Source organism: Nanorana parkeri, unplaced genomic scaffold (genome assembly GCF_000935625.1).
Source record: "Nanorana parkeri isolate BGI_ZX_2015 unplaced genomic scaffold, ASM93562v1 scaffold611, whole genome shotgun sequence".
Classification (NCBI taxonomy): Eukaryota; Metazoa; Chordata; class Amphibia; order Anura; family Dicroglossidae; genus Nanorana; species Nanorana parkeri.
The window spans coordinates 654,977-675,545 of record NW_017306879.1 but is presented as its reverse complement, the minus strand read 5'-3'; the positions used below and the strand labels follow the sequence as shown (position 1 = coordinate 675,545).

The 20,569-nt window shown below is 41.3% G+C and overlaps 1 protein-coding gene across 1 annotated transcript in view; it reads right to left on the bottom strand.

Annotated features, from left to right (window-relative positions):
* Window positions 1–3,597: 3,597 nt before the first annotated feature.
* Window positions 3,598–20,569, bottom strand: part of SHC4 (SHC adaptor protein 4) — a 63,909-nt gene continuing 46,937 nt past the window's right edge. The window contains exons 7-12 of the mRNA XM_018562901.1: window positions 15,860–15,977; window positions 11,424–11,586; window positions 9,426–9,486; window positions 9,125–9,253; window positions 5,819–6,051; window positions 3,598–3,812 (exon numbers count right to left, since the gene is read on the bottom strand). Of these exons, the coding sequence (XP_018418403.1) occupies window positions 3,663–3,812; window positions 5,819–6,051; window positions 9,125–9,253; window positions 9,426–9,486; window positions 11,424–11,586; window positions 15,860–15,977 (854 nt within the window). The 3' untranslated portion in view covers window positions 3,598–3,662. The remainder of the gene's footprint in view (window positions 3,813–5,818; window positions 6,052–9,124; window positions 9,254–9,425; window positions 9,487–11,423; window positions 11,587–15,859; window positions 15,978–20,569) is intronic.

Below are 20,569 nucleotides of genomic sequence, written 5' to 3'. Positions count from 1 at the left end.
GGAGAAAGGGTGCAGTCTGCTAGGCACAGGACTTGAATGAGAGACTGTGCCCAACCATGGGCTAAAAAAAACCATCTTGGTGGCCCCAGTGAGGTATATGCAATACAATCTACAGAACACAATTTCACAAGATCTCATTTTTCAGTAGCTGTCATACACCTATTTAAAATTGTGCTAATATTAGAATTTGTATCTAGTATCTCCTAGTTTATATACCTGTTCCAGGACAGTGACTCGGAATATTCTAAAGTACAACTATAGCCTCCCATTAAAAAAGAATATGTGTTTAAGCACCTAAATGTGAGTGTGTCTGCACCTACAGTTTGCTCTTAGTCCACCTGTACAGTCATATGAATACCCATTGATCCTGCCAGTGAAGTCTACCTAATGCAGCTTCCTGTGATGGGGTGGCAACAATGCTGCACTGCTCCTGAATTCAGAGCACAGTTGCCACTCCCATGTGGGCCATGTCTGTTGCACTACAGTGAGATGAGAAGCTGTTACAGGCAGCTCACAGTGAGAAGAGCTGCAGTGTCTGGAAGGGGGGAGTACATGAGACACAAATGAAGGAAGATTTGGCTCAGTCAGGGAAGGTAAAGGAAGGGGTTTTGTTTCCTTAATGAGGTTTTGTACATTACATAGTCACTGGATTTGTACTTGTTTAGACTGTCAAACGGGCCTTTAGCTGTACTTTAAAGCCAGACGATCAGCAAGTCAGCCAGGCAACTTGCATTTTCAGAAAGAGGTCAGCAGTGGCAGCCTATGTAGCCTATGTAGGACAGGTTACTATTAATGTCTATTATGTTTTCCTTCTTTTACTACTCTTAGCCTGACGTATAATATCATTACAAGGTCTCAATAAGCTTCTGAGAGACTCGTATTTTTACCGATAATGTAAAAAACATTTTTTTTTCCACAACGGGAAAGCCGTCTTTTTGCCTCTCCGGTTATAGGAAAAGGCCCAGTGTATTGGAAAATCCAGCCCCGATGACCACATTGAATAGTTTAGGGCTTAATCGTGCATGTGCATTCAGAAATACTTCACTGCATTTACGGAAAAAACATATCTTATACTGTATATGTTTTATAGTGAAATATGAGCAAAACATTCCAGCCACAGGCCCATTTTATCACAGCATTATGGTAGATTTGAGGCCGTTTGATGTTAAAGCAGAACTGTAGGCACATAAAAAACAACATTTCATCCAGTTATGTATTAATTAAAACATATTTTCAGTTTGTACCTCTATTTATCTTTATATTACCCCTCTTCAAATCAGAGGGAGGGCCAGAACTGTAGGTTTGCTGTGACGTCAGTTTTAAGCTGCCCATACACCTTTGCGATCATCAGATAAAACTTTTCGTCCGATGATCGAACCGTCGTACGATTTTTCGTACGGCGGCCCCATCCTATCGCAAGGTTGAATCAGCAGTAATTAACAGAAAAGCACCTGGACGCATTGCGGAAATCGACCGCACGTATTTTCGTCTGCGCATGTGCAGTGTTAATCGTACGAATTTTGACGTATGGAAACGCCACCAACCTTGCGAAAATCGTACGATCGAGCAAAGTTTTTTAACCTGCTGGTTAGTCAAAAGTCGATTGATTGTACAGTATTCGCGGTTGTGCCCATCAAACTTACGAATATCGGACGAAAACGTGATAGCATACGAAAATCGGTTAATATTCGTAAGGTGTATGGGCAGAATAACACTGGAGATGAGAACACAGCAATGACCTTACCTGTGGGCTGCTGCTCCTTCATTGTCCAATCAATATGTTGGGCGGTGGGTTAATGGGGAAGCTTTATTGTTTGAATAAACTCATGTAGACAGAAATATTGAAATTGGCATTGCTCATTAAGTATTAAATAGGGATGAGCTCCCGTTCGGACCGGACCCAGTCCAAACTGAGCTCCTCCGAACCAGGAAGGAGCCCCTTCCAAACACGGAAGGAAGCTTCTTCTGTGCCACCCAATGAGCTGCTGGTGGGGAATTCCCTGCCCGCAGCCTGACATAAGAAAAGGGGCGGGACACAGTGACATCATTGACCTTACATGGCTACCTACCTATATTTGGTTACATTTACATAATGTGGCCGTATAAGGTAAATGATGTCAGTACAACTACCCCGCCCCTGTGTTTACATGCAGCTGCACCTGACCTGGAACAAGCATGTAGATACAAAACACCCGTTCTGAATGCTTATTCTGGGTAAATAGTGGTTGTCATACTTATCTGGTTACAGATTCACTTTTACTGGACTGGAGAAGAGTGACATCACTGACAAGGCTGTGCTATCTGGCACGGGTGTCTGGATCACAAGGCTGGCTGAGAAACATTTTTTGGCAGCTAAAACTATTTACATATGCATTTACATTATTTCAGCTGTGAATTAAACTGTTAAATCTACAGCTCTGCTATCGCCTAAAAGTAATGGTGTAGAAGGCTGACTTATTAGAAGCTTCAGAAACAGAGGCAAAGGTTCCTTTTTAAACCTAACAGTAAAGCCTGATGTCAGTCTTTGAAAGTAATGCAGTTTCCTTGTAATAGTTCTGTTTAATATCTCATCGTTATATAATACACCCTACACTCTTAAGTCCATATATTAAATATATATATATATATATTACACACAAACATACTGTATACAGTATTTATTTTATTAATCTGGAAATGATAGGGAGAGGGAAATGTCCCCCATTTCCTACCAGGTGACCCCTGGTTACACAGATCTTTACCAGTACAGCAATTGAGAGGAAATGTATTATTTATATATAACATCTAAAGCTGGTTGTACACGTAACGATAAATCATTGTAACATGTGTGGCCAGCATTAAAGCAAATCCTTTTTGAAGAATTAGATTCTTTAATTAAAACAATCATTATATTGACCGATTGTATCATCTACCCAGCATAAAATGGCAACCATATTGCTTACGTTAGAAGGAATAATTAAAAGAAAAATGATACAGCTAGGACCAGCCGGGTCCCATATGACTCAGAGTCTTTCCAAAGTGTGGCTGATGCTTATATGGCACATGGTTAATAAGCACAAATGAGATTCTATTCTTTAAAATAAAACATCTCTGTACTATATTGCAATGGCACATAAATGTATATGTTCAATATCAAAGAAAAATACTACTGTTAATAAAATATATATTTGCAATTACATTTTAAGAGGAACTTTACAGCTGTTAAAAATGTATGTACATCCTAAATGAAGTACACCTGCTTCGAATATGTTTCCATTACATAACATCGACTTTTGTATGTGGCCCATTAATGGGCTGATACGGCATACTGACATACTTTACACAGACATAAAACATTTACCCTGCTAAGAGTTTTCATTCCAAGGCACATAGCATTCATTCTGGCTGACTCTAATGTACAATTAGTGGGGGGTTGTGCTTTCAAGTATTTGCATGTATATTTTTCTGTTGAATACTGACAGCTTGTAGGGCATTTGTCGAGCCAAAAGTTCTTTGACAGATTTCCAGAATGCAAATTACATTAACATATAAAAGGAAAACCTTTGTTTTAACATATAAAAGGAAAAATCATGTATTTATTATGTATGTCTCTAATTTATACAGGTCTAGTAAGCAGTGTTTACTTTCATGTACATATCTTACGCACATGTTAGAAAATCTTTTCATTCTAATTGAGATTGCAATCTTTCCTGCCTTTTTACTGGCTGCCGCAGACAAAGTTCACTTCCAGATGATATAATAGGTAATTCATTTTCAACATGGTGCTTAATTAGATGACTCACATTTTCAAAAATATGATCTTTAGTCCTCACCTAGGAAAAAGAAACTCACATTATTGCTTCAATCTATGTGTGTTAGAGTTATACAAAATCAAAATGATGGCATTGATTTATAGACCATTCGCAGAATTATTGATGCTGCAGAATTGCATGTACATTAGTTCTGTACAAATTGAGGCAAAAACAAATGTTAAAGCATATTTTATTTCCAGGTCGAATGCAATATAGGGAAAATTCCCCATTCCGCCATTAGATGGAGCTGAAAAGCACAGGAAAGAAATACTTCTTTAGTATGCTCCTCTGCTCCATCTAGTGGCCATAATTCAGTATTGCCCTAATATTACATTTGAGCTGAAAAGAAAAAGAAAAGAAAATGTACTGAATATATATTTGTGTTCCTGTTTATAGTCTGTGCTGGCACATAGTTTTTAAAGTACAAGCCAGTTAAAACTAAACACTTCACTCCATTACAGAGCAAAGCAGCCAGCAGAATCTTTGCATTCGACACACCTCAACTTGTGCTGTCATTCCATCTGTAGGTCCCTATGTCACCAATGTGTCCTTTAGTGATTAGGTGGCTGGCGGATGAAACCATAACATACAGTGCGGCAGGGGAGGTGTGCATGTGGCGCTCCAAGAATTATCTTAGAAATTTCTGCTGACTGATTCAGACCAAGATTCCAGGAAGGAGAAGCAGGTCAAATGTGTATGAACAGGCTTCTTTCATACAATACTACTACAATACAAAGATGCACATGCGCAGTAGGAAGAGGACCCGGCTAGGACGTTTTCCTTGTAGAGGTTGGGCAGGACCACACAGTGAAGTATACGGAAGTGGGGAAGGTAAGTATTTTATCAGGCAGGCTGCACTCGGGGGGTGGGGTGTTTACTTAAAGGACAACTGTACTTTAATAAAAGATGAGTTGTAACAGCTCATTGCACCGCATTCTACAACAGACACCAGCCAGTACACATTTTAGCACGTGGGGTGGTGTGCAGGGCAAGATTTCCATTTTGGATGCCTGTAGGCACGAATTAAAATCTGTTTAGTCTGAGAAGGCCTCTGGCGTCGCGTACGGCTGCCTGAAACGCCTATCCGCATCAGACTCTATGGACGGCACCTGTAGGTACATGCCTACTCTTCCTAATGGTAAATCCAGTCCTGGTGGTGTGAATGAGCCATTATTCACCAACAGAATAACAATAATGTGGACACGAGAACATCATCATTTTATAGCCCCACAGGTAGCCCTTAATAAAACTGTACTGTATCAAAGGAGGGACAGCGTTGTTGCCCTAGGCATGACTACATAACACCTTCTCCTACTCTCCTCATATTCATGTCATGGGCGTAGTGTCTTGTAGTCCACATAGAAAGCTGGGGAAAAGTGCTAAATGATACCAGTAAGCAGAGGCAAAGCACAAAGAAAGTTTGTTTTTGTTTTTTTAAACAGGTGTAGCAAAAAACTTTCAATGGTATAATTACACCAAAAGGGAGCAAATGAGAATAAATGTATAGCTTGGCCCTGCAACTGTATTTGAAAATGTGAATTATGGAATGATCAGATCTATGAAATGTTTAAAGAAATCTGCAGACAACAAGTAAAATAAATCAATGAGCTACTAATGTATTCCAACAAATGCAGCAGCTGTTCTTGCATCCACAAGCTTTCCCACAATGCAAAGTGTTCTCTGCTTGGAGGCGACAGGTCCTGGTATTCATCCACACGTCCTCCATTCACAGAACACAAAATACTACTAGTTCTGTGAATGGGTGAGAGAGGAGAAAGGGGAGCATGCAACAATGGCTCACTGTCGCAACTGCTGATCTTAACCCCCGCAATGCCAGACGATCATCACTGTGGGGAGTATCTGACATCATTGGAGGAAAGATTTCTACACTAAGGAGCAGCCAGAAGAACATGGGACACACTTCATTAGAGGAAAAAGTGTAACTAAACTTTAAGCTTTGAGGTTGTATCTCCCAATCTATCTTTACTTCTGTGTTTTAGTATACACCTGTAAACTGAGGTGTTTACCTTTCCCTCTGGGTCCACCAACAGCAGATGTTTCGGGTGTCCTTCGTGTAATCCACTTAATACATATTGACCAATGGAAGTAGTGCTCTCTCGAACCAGAAAATCTCCATCATGAAGGAGGAGGCTTTCTGTTACATTTCGATTCATTCTGCCATGAAACCACTCTTCTCTTTGTATGGAGCTGCTGACAGGTAGCTTTCCACTTTCACATAGGTACCCAGGATCAAGAGTCACTTTAATTACAAAATAAAGAAAATAAAATCATCACCTATAACATACAATAGTTACATAGTTACATAGTCAGGTTGAAAAAAGACACAAATCCATCAAGTTCAACCTACAGAGAGAAGAAAAGAAAGAAAAGAAAAAAAAGAAAAACCTCCTAAAACATAACGCTATGCCCACAGTTACTCACAGCTGATCCAGAGGAAGGCAAAAAACCCCTATAAAGCATGGTTCAATTTGCTGCAACAAGGGAAAAAATTCCTTCCTGATTTCATAAAGCAATCGGATATTCCCTGTTAATATCTAGTAACATTTTGTGCATTTAGGAATGCATCCAGACTTCTTTTAAAACAGCTAACTGAACTATCTAGAACTAGCTCCTGAGGAAGTCTATTCCACATTTTCACAGCTGTAATTGTGAAGAAGTCTTTCCGTATGCAAAGGTTAAACTGCTTTTCCTTCACAGGTTTTGTATGGCCGCATTAGTCTGTAACCAAGCTTTCTGGAGATCTAATCAGCAGAAACACATTTTTAGTGAACATTTTGAATGAAAAGCTATATGAACTGAATGCCTTATATATCAAATTAACTTTAGCTAATCTGTCATCATATGTAATAAAGTAGAAGTATGTGCTAAATAAAATATGTAATATATAATGTAGTCTGTCGCTAGCGCTAGGCAGCATTTTCTTTTTCTGATTCCCCTCTATATAGCTTTATTACTTGTTGCTCCTGACAATAGATCTGTTATGTTTCCACTTCCTGCAATAGGGTATATATTGTTTATCTGGATTCTTTTTTTTTCCTGTGTTGTATGTTTTTGTCAGCTGGTTGAAGCAGTCATCTTGACCAGCCTAAAAAAGGAGAAGGGGAAAAGGAGGAGGGAGTGAGGTGGAGGGGACTTGGCCTTGGCTTTCTGTATGCAGCTCTGACCGATGACAACTGACTAACTGTGTATCAATGACAATCAGGTATTGGGCATTATTTTCACTTGCATATTGCTTTCTTGGTTCACACTTACACAGATTGCTATTGGTGAGAATATATAAATTGGAGATTAAAGAAACCTTGGCCAAAGAGACTACAGTTACTGGTCAACTGTTAACCCATAGGATACATCCTTTTTTGTGCATCTGGGGATTCCTGGGAATCCCAAATGGGCCCGTACAGATGCGGCTGGTGTGCCCATTCAAGTTAATGACAAGCTGGCAGTGGCTGCATCTGTCTGTGACTGTCCGCGGCTGTCCGCATGTAATTGTATACGGAACAATTACCTGTGGATCTGGATGTATGCTTGTCCCTGGATGCAATCTGTCCAGTGGCTGCTGTCAGCCCTTCAATCACTTGAATGGGCACAGTGGCCCCAAGTGTATGACTGAGATCCTCTGTCCTCCCTAACAACTACTTTCATTTGATTTTTTTTTTTATTACAAATTAACTAAACTGAGACATACATAAACAGTCCAAGTAGTCTGGAGAAGTTAGAGGTTGTAGTTGGTTGGGGGGGTGCAGTGCTGGCATTTGTAGCTTTACACACTTTTTCACTGATATACTGGATTTGCTGTGAATTTTAATAAAGTCTGCAGTATTGGAATTCTCTGGATAGTGCGGTCTGTTCGTATACTGCTGCATTCTAAGGTGGAGACGCACCTATTGGACCAGCACCTGGGGAGTCCTGATGGTGGCTAAGGAATTGGAGCGGTGAGATTTCCTTTGGCTCTACAGTCTGGAGAACTGCAATTCTACAATTTAAGTTAAAAGATGTCTGTGGATGATTCAATATTATGTTGCTTTGCAAAAACTGGGAAGCTGTCAGGTTTTTCCTGTACTGTAAATTGAAATACATTTTGGATTATTAGGAAATTCTAAGTCAAATTGTCATTGTTTATTAAAATATATCTTATTACATTTCAGCTATTCAGAAGTGCCTGATATGAGTTTCCATTGAAGATACACCTTATATTACACACTGAACAGCAGCATGGTCAGCCCAGAGTAATACATACGGTATTATGATACAACCTAAAATGAGATAATAGACAGTGATTCGTCATAATAAAGGACTGAAAATATTCCTGTGAATTTGTTAATTCACTTTGTCAAGGGTCTGGATGGTCCTGTGGATGTTTTCTAATATGGTGGAGTAGTTAAGGTGTGTGGTTGGGGTAGGACATGGGGGTTTAAATAAACTTTAAGTGAGGGACTTTATATAAGAGGCAAAAAAATTCAAGCCTTAAGCCAGCTAATGCTTGTTTTCTCTAGGATGCAGGTTTAAGTAATATGAATAAAAGTTGACCGTTCTAAGCACCGCCATGTGCTATATGGTTTTATTCCAACTCTGTAACTCCACTTTTACTGGACAGCTTGACCTGTTACTGGAAGTGGAAAAATAATGGATCTGCTGGCAGGATTAATAGGTAATAAAGCTATGTTACGTGAAGGACTCAAAAAATGCTGCTTTATTTACATAATGTATTTTTTATTTTTCCTATATTTACACTTTAAAGTGTTTCTAAACCCTCAGCTTTTTTTGCATATATCTACTGCTAGAAAGCAGTAGATATATGCAAAAAATGTTTAAAAAAACAAAAAACGCTTTAACTGTGGTTTAAACTTACCTGTGTCTTCACCCGCGCGCTCCCATCCGAAAATGTGAAAATTCTCGGGCGTCCGCAAAGGATATTGGGGCGGCGCATGCGCAGTTCACATTTTCGGCTGGGACGCGAGGAGGGACGCAAGGTAAGTCTATGGACGCGTGCATCCGCATGCAGACACCGTGGGACAGGAAGTGCCAGCAAGCCCAGAGGAGTCAGCGCTGGATTGGACACCCGCCGCAGCCCTGGAAAGAAGGCTGAAAACATCAGGAAAGAAGAAGAAGATCGGATTAAGAGACATCATTTAAGGTAAGTGTTTTAATTAACGTTGGGGTGAGGGGAAAAAAAAGCCTTTAATGTCACTTTAAGCTGTTATTAAATAAACATTTTCATATACTATGAAAGAAAAAAACAGGCAACCTAAATCATACATGATTTAATTATGTAAATATCCGCATAAGAATAAAATATATACTAATTTGCAAACCTGAATTTATATAGGCTTTCCTGGAAACCTGAGTTTTATCTGGACTTTGTGTTTTTGGCACTGTGTTTATGTAAGATGGATCATCAAAAAGTTCTTCTCGACCTGTTGTCACATCCTGATCAGAAAGACCTACGGAAAAAAAAGAGAGGAATCTGTGTTTCTAGGATTCATTCAATTCAAATATTTTGTCATTGTTGAATCACAAAGAACATAAACAGGCTATAGACATTTCTGATTTCTCCAATTCAATAACACACGGGAAGGGAAAGATGCAGTGTGCAGAATATTAAACATATCTTACCTACAGTCTTCTCGTTCTCTAAGCAGTTTTCATATACGTTGACACTTTTCATGTAACTCACCTGGAAATTAATCAAGATATTTTTCAGAACACAGAAAACATAATACGTTTATATCATATGTCTAAGGGCTCATTCCATTTGAACACAAACATCTGCATTGAATAATAATTGCATTTGACAAGAAAAGGCTGCTTGGGTGAGCGCTCATCGGAGTACCTAATCCAGTCGATTGCCTTTACCCACGAGGACCGACCCTGGCATACCCTCTCCTCCCTTTCTCTCCCATTATCTGTGATCCCCCAACCCCCTCTTCTCTTCTCCTTTTCTCCCAACTCTGCTTTCCTTGCCGACTCTGCTTGGAAGGGTGACACCAAAGTGACACCAAAATGACTGACAATCATTTTGGTGTCAACCCTTCTGAAAAGTCGGGCACTCGGTCATGGACCAGGAGCCCGATAGTCTCGGGAGAGAGGAGGGGACCCGGCGGCATACCTTATCCCGCCGGGTGACTGTCCCCTCCAGCAGGTATCAATATGATCGCCGTGCATGCGCGTGACGTCATCTTATTCATCTTACTGATACCTGCCAGTGGCCATCTTGGTGATGGATGCCGGCAGAGAGAGGAGGGGATGACATCACAACGGGGTGTCACCCGGTAACCGCTCCGGGTGACACCCAGCCTCGGGACGCCCCTGCAACTACATATGATATTTTGGCAGAATAGTGCACGGAAACATGTCATGTTACAGTCAATACTCCTTTCGGAGGTAATATGATGCTCGCTGATTTCTTTGTTAGGCGCTAAATCCAGAAGGTACCTCCTCTGCTTCACGGCTTCACGCCACCCATCAACCTGCACTTCAGTTATTCCCAAGCGGAATACAGCCGAGATGCAGGGAGGTCAGGACTTCTGCTGAATTCACGGATGGTATTGTTGGGCTTTTATATCTTTATGGATTGCCAATGCTTATTCTTGACTTGTAAGCTAATAATACTTTTGCACTATCACATTCTTATTTCTGCTGTCTAAAAAAACACCTGCTCTGGCCTCAGTCTACTCCATGTTTGTGCCTTTTACCGTTATGTCTAACCTTTGTCAGCAGCAGAACTCTGATTGCTACTTGCCCTAACTCAGCAGCATCAGCTGCCATTGGGAGGAAAACCTATAAACTGAAATCTAAAGGTGCCCATGCACCTTACAATTTATCTGCAGATTTTCTGTGGTCAGATGGAAAAAGTGCAACAGATTGGCCCAGGTGGAGATTACTCCATCCACACAGGTAAGTGTAGATGGAGGAATCGGTTGCACCTTTTCCATCTGACCATAGAAAATCTGCAGATAATTTGTAAGGTGTATGGCCAGTTTAAGAGAATCACACATCTAAATCCATATTCTCTTGTGGAGAGACTTGATGCATTCTTGATCCTATGTCTACACCTTCCATTAAGGTAGTCATGTAAGTCTTTCACAACAGAGATTTTCACTCTAGTGGAGACTCCTGATTGGTTGTCAGTCTCTCTGCATACTCTGGAGATTCTGAGTGATTACAAGTGTGAAATCAGGCCTAATGTTTTACAGCAGTCCTACAATAAGAATGTGTGCCAAGGGTACTTAAAGTGGGAGCTGAGAAGGCTAATTTACTAAAGTATGAAGTGAGGAGAAAGAAAGTGAACCTGTAAGTACTTCAGACATCCAGTAATACACAGGGGTGCACTTCACCTCATTTCACACTTTAGTAAATCAGGCCCATGGCATGCTATTCCTAGTGTAGATTATATCATGTGAATTTATATCATAAAATATACTAGTAAGAGCACCTTTTATATAAAAATGGTGAAAACTAAAGGGCACTTTATGTCTGAACTCTGTATACTGTATATACAGTAAATAGATAGATAATATATACAGATATAAAAATGTACATATTTGCTTCCCCATTTTACTCTTGTAATCATTTAAAATAAAAATAGTTCATGTAAAATCAGGCAGAGTTTACCTTTGAGTTTTGCTCATCAGAGTCAAGGCTGAATCCTGTTGTTTCAACTTTCATTCTTTTATCAAGTACCCCTCCAGCAGGGGGCTCCTTTCCTGGTAACTCATTATAGTATTCGTGGCCTTCCTCTTCTTTTACCGCCACATTAGAAAGGCTTGACAGATCACTAGACAGGAAAAGAAAAAGTCAGAATAAAATCACTGGGATCAATATATCAACTTTGCCAAACAGCTAAGTAGTGCAGTACACAGAAACAGTGATACATTTCATGAAATAGATTTATGATAATGTTGCAGATCACATAGTTGTCAACTCCCCTATCTTCTACCAACATAACACATGGAACTCCCTCTTCCTAAAAGTATAAGTGAAAAACTGTTACCGTTGTTGTGATAAATCTGCAGCAAAACCAGAACCGCTGTAGCTACAGGGCTCATTAACACTGACAAGAACTGCTGCAAATCTTTAGGATAGAGGCAGATCATTTTTCCCTAGACAGGTTCCTGATTCTCTGAGTGACTGGATAAACCTTTATGTAAATGCCACCTGTGCTCCAGTAATTGTATCAGATGAAAGCAAACTCTTGAAGTTGCATGTAGCCAACAAGTTCTGTACCCTCCACTTATCATAAAGGTGAAATGGGGTCCACAGTCCATCTCTGGTGGCAGTCAGATGTAACACAGCTCAGCAAATGCAAAGATCTTCACACACATGTATTAGTGTCAATAGGGTAGTATTATCACATATGATTACAGCTATTACTCTTACTCTTTATAGTATCTTCTAGTTTAGGTTGTGATGAATAGGATGAAATACCTTATTCCTCATTTCCAGTCTTCCCCTCTGTTGTATGGCTGGTCCCCAGAGGTTGCTCCCCTCTGCTGGTCATGATTTTCAATGGAGCTGTCTTAATGTACAGCTCCATGTCGCCCGTCGCTCGCCTGCCATAACCTTTTTTCGGTGGAGGTCGCGCGATTTTCTATTTCTTAATGCAGCCCGACGGTGAAGGTCACGCTACCGTCGCCCGGAAGTCGCACTATCCCGGCCGCGCGGATCCGCTCCTTAACCTCCCTGGCGGTATGATTATGTCAGGAATTTTGTGCCAAAAGCGGCACATTGTTTTTCATGGAAATTTGTTGTTTTATATTGTAGGCCTGTAATTCTTAGTACATCTTAGGAATAACTCACCTAAATCTGTCCAAACAAGAGTCCAGTAGACATCCCAGGTATGATAAAGTTTGAAACACGAAATTAAAAAATTATAATATAATAAATTATAAATAATTATAAGAAATTATAATATAATAAATAATTATAAAAAATTATAATATAAATATTTAAAAAAATGGTCCAGTAAATGGGAATTCTGGGGGCGCAGCCTGATCCGTACCACAGTCAATAGAGTACCAAGTTCGCACATCACTGAGCTCGGTCGCAGAATCGTCGCTGTTTTAGGTCAAAAGCGGTTTTAGACCAGGTAGAAAACAGCGATAGTAAATTAGAACTACTTGCAGAATTGAGTGATAGCGATTCGTTGGGAAATTCCTCAACAGACACTGAAAGTGAGGACAGCGAGGATTCTGCGACCGAGCTCAGTGATGTGCGAACTTGGTACTTTATTTACTGTGGTACGGATCAGGCAACGACCCCAGAATTCCCATTTACTGGACCATTTTTTTAATTATTTTATTATAATTTTTTATAATTTTTTATTATATTATAATTTCTTATAATTGTGAAAAAGTGTCAGGCAGGGCAGTGGACAAAGCTCTAGGGACAAAATTGAAGTGAAATAGTTTGATACATAAGTGTAATCATAGCCGATTACATTGTATTGTGTGTATTCTGTGTACATTACAACTTTTCACTTTTGAATTTCCCGGCTTCACTTTTGAGATGCCGGCTTTTAGTTTCATTTTCGAGCCGCGTAAAGCAGAGGACGCCGCGGGATCGCAGGGACAGGGTGAGTGTCACTTTTCTCTGCAGCCCTGAGTCTGGCTCGGGGTTACCACTCCTAGCATTGAAAATTCACCCCGAGCCAGACTCGGGAATACCGCCAGGGAGGTTAAGGTATGCCGCTCAGTGTGAATGGGGCCGAACACTTGCAGCACAAGTTCTAGTTGACACTTTTTGAATTTGTAGCAGATTTGCTAGGCAAGTCTACAACAAGAGTCATGCAGGTCTTAGCAAGAGCTCTGCAAGTGTACAGCACTTTTGCAAAGCACGTTGATCTGGAGACTTGCAATGCAGACTTGCTGTAATTATTGCAAAATTAGCAATAGTTTAGCAAGTCATTTTCAAACTTGCAGCTCAATTGCTTGCTATCTGGGAACTGTTTGTATTGCCTCATACTACTTCAAATTTTCATTCTACAGATTCCCTTTTTTAGGGTAGAATGGTGGGAATGAGTCTATAAAGATAGTTCCTATATGAGAAAGGTTAGTAAATAGGCCAATGGTAATATACACAGACATTCAAGTGCTGCAAATCAACAAAATAATTTAGTAGTGTTTCGGGAAAAGTCTACACAAGATGTTCAAGCGATTTATGACTTTAGATGTCTTCTGTGAGAGATTTGTCAAATGTCGACTCTAGAACATTATTAGAGTGGAGCAGTGAGTGAAGGAAGTTGGGGGAGGGGAGTGATAATAATTGATATATTAGATTTCTTGATGGTTTTGTTCAATGGGGCATGGGAAGCCGAATGAATGATTATTATGGGAGAATTGGACTGATCTAAAACTTCCACCACTGGTGGCGTGCGTATCTTTTCCATCGCAGCCCTTTCATATATTATTTTATCGCATACTTTCTCCCCAGGTCAGGAGGTTAATGTCATTTTTTTTGTTGATTGCCACATCTGGAAGTTTTCATGTAAAACGTCTTATCATCTTGCATTACAACATTCTGCGGCCTCCAAGGATTTCTCAGTTTCCGCGCTATTCTCCTCGGAAGATAAAGTCTTTTTTTCATGAGATAAAGTAAAAACATGGTTTATTTTAATTGGCAAGCACTCTAAAACCTCTCCATGAAGCACTCAGTGGAAACGTCTGTATTTTATTTCCCAGAACCGCGAGGGGAGAAAAAGCATTTCCTTTCCCTTTACTTGTGGATGTTTTCAATTTGTACAACTGGCGATATACGTTGCGCTTTGTTAATTGCCCTTAAAGAAGTATTTTAACCAAAATGTAATTCTATGTATAGGGCACACAAACATTTTGTACTATATACTATATATATATACATATATATATAATGAATGTGCATCCTTTACTTAGATGTACCTATGCATTCCCATTGCATATCCATGACATTTCCATTATTGCATGCTAATTGTCTTGTATGGGTGAAGGAAGTTTATTATACAAATAAACCAAAGTAGCAATTCCCACTGCATATAACTTTAAGTGAAGATACTTGTAAAAACCTCTGTGGGGTTTTTATTGCTCTCTGGGGTTGATATACTAGAACATTGTAGACTGTTCACTTAGCAGTGAATTTTCACTTTCACACGGCCCCTTTCACATCCTCTGTTCAGATCAACAGGGGATCCATTCACACTCTTGTGACATCTGTGTGCTTTAAGTTTTAAAATAACTACCTTACTAAACTAGCCAGACCCACGTTAGGTCTATGGGGAGTCAGATATAAGTGGACATGTGTCCATTTACATCCTATTACCTCTGATCTGTCCCAGTCAGGTCCGCCAAATTGTTGCTTTTTTTTTGTAGATGGACTCAGAGCTAATTATTATTATTACATAGTATTTATATAGCGCCAACAGTTTGCGCAGCGCTTTACAATGTAAGGAAGACATTACAATACAATTCAAGACAGGATGGTAAGGAGGACCCTGCCCCTGAGGGCTTACAATCTGAAAGAGGAGCGGGAAATGATACATGAGGAGGTAGCTGTGTGGGGATGAATTGTTTGAGAATGTGATGGTTCAGTGGTTAGGTTGAGGTGGGATAGGCTTCCCTGAAGAGAAGAGTCTTCAGGGAACGCCTAAAGACAGTCAGGGTGGGAGATAGACGGACAGGTTGGGGTAAAGTGTTCCAGAGGATGGGAGAGACTCTAGAGAAGTCCAGGAGGCGAGTATGGGAGGAGTTGACTAGGGAGCTGGAAAGCAGGAGGTCTAGGGAAGAGCGGAGTGGACGGTTAGGGTGATATTTTGAGACAAGGTCTGAGATATATCCGGGGGCAGAGTTGTGGATGTAATCAGATGTACTCAGAAGCACGTCTGTTTACAGTCGATGCCCCATAGACTAACAGTGATCTTTTGATTAGGTCCGCCTGAAAAACTGACAGGCGGACCTGATGGGAACGTTGTGTGAAAGGGGCTTTACTGAACTCCATTATCATGTAATTAAATAAATCAATAACTAAAAAAAAAAAAACAGTAAAATAAACACATATACAGTATAAGCACAGGGACCTACCTCTCATCTTTGAAGGATGGACTTTTCAAAAACTGTTTGAAACGCAGTTCAAAAGCTTGTCCAATAGTGTTGATCACCTCTTGGGCTTTACTGTTTGGGCACTCTAAAATGTGGCATGCTAAAAAAAAAAAGTCAAGACACCCCCCTTTAAAATATTACTCTGTAGAAATCATTATCCTTTAAAAATGATTATTCATAACTAATACTAAGAGTCTGTTCATGCCAGATCGACTTAAATGCAAACTGCAGATCAATGCACCCAAAATGCAGCACTCAGGACTTTTGGGGGTTCATTTATAAAAGTTCTATCAAGTGTATAGCTATCATCTAGGGGTGCTAGTGCCATGCAAACGGTTTCCGCTTAGCTATGCCAGGCAGAACTTTTGTAAATGTACCCCTTGGTGTGAACAGATTCCAAAGAAAACAATACATTTTGAGCGCACTCGAAAATGCAGCAAAATGCCAGAAAACACATCTGGTGGGAATAACCTGTGAAAAAAACTGTTGGATTTGTTCTCTTTGAAATGCATAATAAAGAAGTAACACTGACATACTGTATGCCAAAGCAATACAGTCCCAACTTTTCATAGGTCTATAGTGTACAATCTTAGTTTTTAATCATGAATACATTCAAAAATATTGAATGCTTGTTCACACCATGTCCATTGATCTGCAATTTTCTGCACGCTATGGAACATGTATGGTGTGAATGGGGCACATAGGTCATTTTTTACCAGGTTCCCAGTACAAACCATACATGTGCAGTGGTGTGCAGAAAAACGCAGCTCAACGGACCTGGTGTGAACAGACCCGAAGTGTCCTGCATGGAATATAACCTTTTTAAATATTTTTATATATAACCTACTATATAGATACAATAGGCCATCTTTACCGCAGGGCAAAAGGGGCAACTGCACTGGGCCCCATAATTTACAGGAAAAGAAAAAGTGACTATTTGTTAGCTTTCTACTGTCATCTCTGAGCCTGATGAAGGGGACCCTGTGGTGCGCTGGTGACATCTTCTAAACTTTCTAAACCATAATTTACACGGGCCCACAGCAGCTGTCCCTTTCGCCCGCAGCAGCAGGCAGGAGAGCAACGGCATTGCTGGTGGCAGGGGTGGACTGGGCAGGGGGACTGCTGGCATGTTGACAGCCAGGGCTGAGTCTAGTATAGGTAGCTGCCTGTGGGGTGATTGACAGGTGGTGGCAGCTGGATCTGTAGGGCACACAGGCCTGGGACGCACGGCTGGAGCCTGTAGAGAGCCGAGGCGAGCGGCCGGTGAGTTCTGGGAGCAGCCGGAGCTGGGCTCATCTCTACCCATTGTCTGCAGCTCCAAAGAGCGGAGCGCCTGGCTGGCAAAGGATGATGCTGTGGATGGGAAGGGGAACCCAGCCTGGGGGGGATGCTGAATGTGGATGGGGCGGTGTGCAACATGACTGTGCAGGGCATAGAGAGCAACATCAGTGCTGGGTGTGATGAGGATTTCCATTACCGTATTTTGTAATTTCATTGAGTATGCTGTCCTCAGAGAATAGACCTGTGTGTCAGGCTTCATTGCAGCTGACCACCATGAGCACCATCACTACTATCACTACTACTATTGCCTTTCAGAGTCCTGAGTCTGTTGCCTTATTGCACTGAACTATAGAAATATATTATTTATTTATTTCATTTTTTCATTTCTTTTAGGGTGAAGGTGATGTAAGCGGATACGGGTCTGGGTCATGAAGTAGGGGGTAGGGTGATGGAGTCAGGGAGGTTGTGGGGGCCCATAGCAAAATTTTGCCCAGGACCCAATTAATATTAAAGCCAGCCCTGTGTACAATAGGCAGAAACCATACAGATTCTGGAGCACAATTAGCAGTAGGATGTTTAAGGAAAGAAGGAAACAATGGAAGAGCTGCTATTCTAGTGGCCATTAGATGGCAGTATTAGTTAAGTTTAGCAAAGCTGTAAGAAAAGAGAGTGCCCGGTCATACATACAGTACAGTACTTTCCATCCTTATGCTAGAAGTGTCTCAACAGGTCACCGGCACACACACAGATGAATTCAATATCTCTTTCATCTGTTTATTGATAAATGTCACAGAATATCATTAGAAGCTGAAGCTAGCATTTTTTGGACCTCACCAGGAGCCTTCATTACAGTGACATAGAGACCTGGCATTTTTCAATACACAGATCAAAGAGATATTGAATTCATCTGTGTGTGTGTGCCTGTAACCTGATGAGACTATTCTGAGTTTTGCACGGCTCCATCCGCGTGATCACCAGAGCACCACCACCATTGGAAGGTTGCAGACCGTAAGGAGTGTGGGTGGTTCTTGGAAACAATTCTGCTAAAAGTGGGTATTGTGCTTCCTATTAAAAGTGGACAACCCAAACATTTATACCGAATGTGAAAGTGAGGGATTCCACCAATCAGATCCGGTAATCACCTACTCCACCAAGATCCCACCAATCTGCTGTATTCAGACTTAGCAATGCAAAGTGTCTCCAAGACTGCAGCTGTCCTTGGAGTACCTCTGCTATTTTCTAGTGTGGCACATTTCTTTTTGTCTCATTACAGCTGGCAGGGCTTACACCAGCAGGTCCATATCAGAGGGCCAAAACAAAAGATTTCCTCTCACAAATTTGGCGACATGTGTACCGCGTTTTTTCCTGCACGTTCCTATATGCACAATCGCATTTGGGGTGGAGTTCTGCGCTTGTGCACATATCGTGAACGTGTGTGGAAGTGCGCACTTTTGTGCACATTTGACGGGCGTTCACAATACGCCATGATGGGATGGGGCCTAAGAGGTAAAGCACCCGCTGAATTTAGGGGGTAATGGGGGTGGTCCCATTGGACAATTGTCACTAGAACCGATGTCCCCATTAGAAAAGTATACTTCCTGTTTGGGTGAAAACCCCCAGAAGGGTGTATAAAAGTTAAATACAGTATGTCAGGCTAGAAATTGCATATGCCGCATTTAAAATGAGATTACACAGATCCATTTTTTAAATTATTATTATACAAGATTTATATAGCATCAACAGCTTGTGCAGCGCTTTGCAAAATATGAGACAGTGCAGTTACAGTTAGAGATTCACCGAAATTTCGGCCACCAAAACATATCGGCGGAAAATGGCACTTTGGGCAAAATGCAGAAAGTACCATCTTTCGGCCGAAATTGTAGTACGTCCATAATTTCTCTCCTTCCCGCTGTGCGCTGCTCTGTGTCCCCTCTGACACAGCGCAGCTTTGAGGATAGAAACTCTCAGGAGCCGAGCGAGGTGGGAAGGAGAGCTCTGTGAGCATGTCACAGGAGGCTGAGCTCCCCGCCCCGCTCAGCCTCCTGCACAGATCAGGAAAGCAGTGTGTCGGTGGAGACAGCTGTCACAGGAGGCCGAGCCCGAGGCGGGGGGGTCAGATGTCAAATGAGACCAAGCTTTTCTCCCCGCACAGCCCACTCAGCCTCCTTCGAGAGGCGATCCAGGCTAGAGAGGAGTGTACAAAGAGTCAGCGGTAAATGAGCGCTGATTGTTTGTAAATAACTGGACGTAGTATGAGTTACTATGTACCAGTTATGAATGAATGGGAAGTGATCTATATTGTAATGGTGGACATAGTAACTCATACTGAATCCACAATGTATGAATGAACAGGAACACTCAGTACAGTGTAGAGGATTCCTGTTCATTCAGTGCTGGGGGTGAAGAAAAGGAGATTGAAGACTCTGTTTAGACCCCTGATATTTCACCGAAGCTCCCAGTAAGGCTGGGTTCACACCTGTGCATTTTTTTATGCTTGTTTTTCAGCTCGTTTTTCAGTTCAGTGAAACGCTCGTTTCACTGGCGGTATGATTTTTTTTTCCCTTTATTTTCTCTATTTTAAAAAAAATATTTTTTTCTTTTTTAGTTTCGCCGCTCGCAAGGGACGGAACGCAGAAGTCGGCAGCCGCCAAAGACACAGCAGGGATCGCGGACAAGGTAAGACCTGTACGCTGTATTCCCGAGTGTGGCTCGGGGTTACCGCTTTGTTAACCCCGATCCACACTCGGGAATTCCAATGGAAACGCACGGAAAAATGCCACAAAGAAGCTCCTGTACTTCTTTGGGCATTGTAAAACGCCCAGGTGGGAACCATGCCCATAGGCAATCATTGGTTTTCACATGTTGAGCGTTTTACAGCGCGTAGGAACGCGCTGTAAAACGCCCAGGTGTGAACCAGGCCTTAGAATCTCATTCCATACAAGAGGATCAGAAGGACGAATTTCGGCTGTTTCCTTCTGAATCAGCTGAAATTTGATCCATGGGAGGCCATGCTGGCTCCTCCCTACTCACATCGACTTTTTCAATCAACTTTTGTCTAAGGAGCTGTGTGGAAAATTGTTGGCCAAACAGTGACTACAACCAATCAGCTACAGTAACTGTTCAGCTATTCTGAGAACCACAGGTGCCAGCTGCCCGAATACAATAGCAGACAGGGGAGATTACTTCATCCACACTGTTTAGAATGGATGGGGGAATAAAAAGATTTAAGAACAATCGTAAGGTGTACAGCCAGCTGTAGGTGGCTACATTATACTGTTTATCCTTCACTCTTCTCTATAGCAAAGTGCAAGACTGTGGCTTGCACACAGGGACATTTTGCAGCAAACCAGAAATCAACAGCTGCAGTAATGAGCACCTAAGCTTACCTGATGTGGCACAGGAAATGGCTTT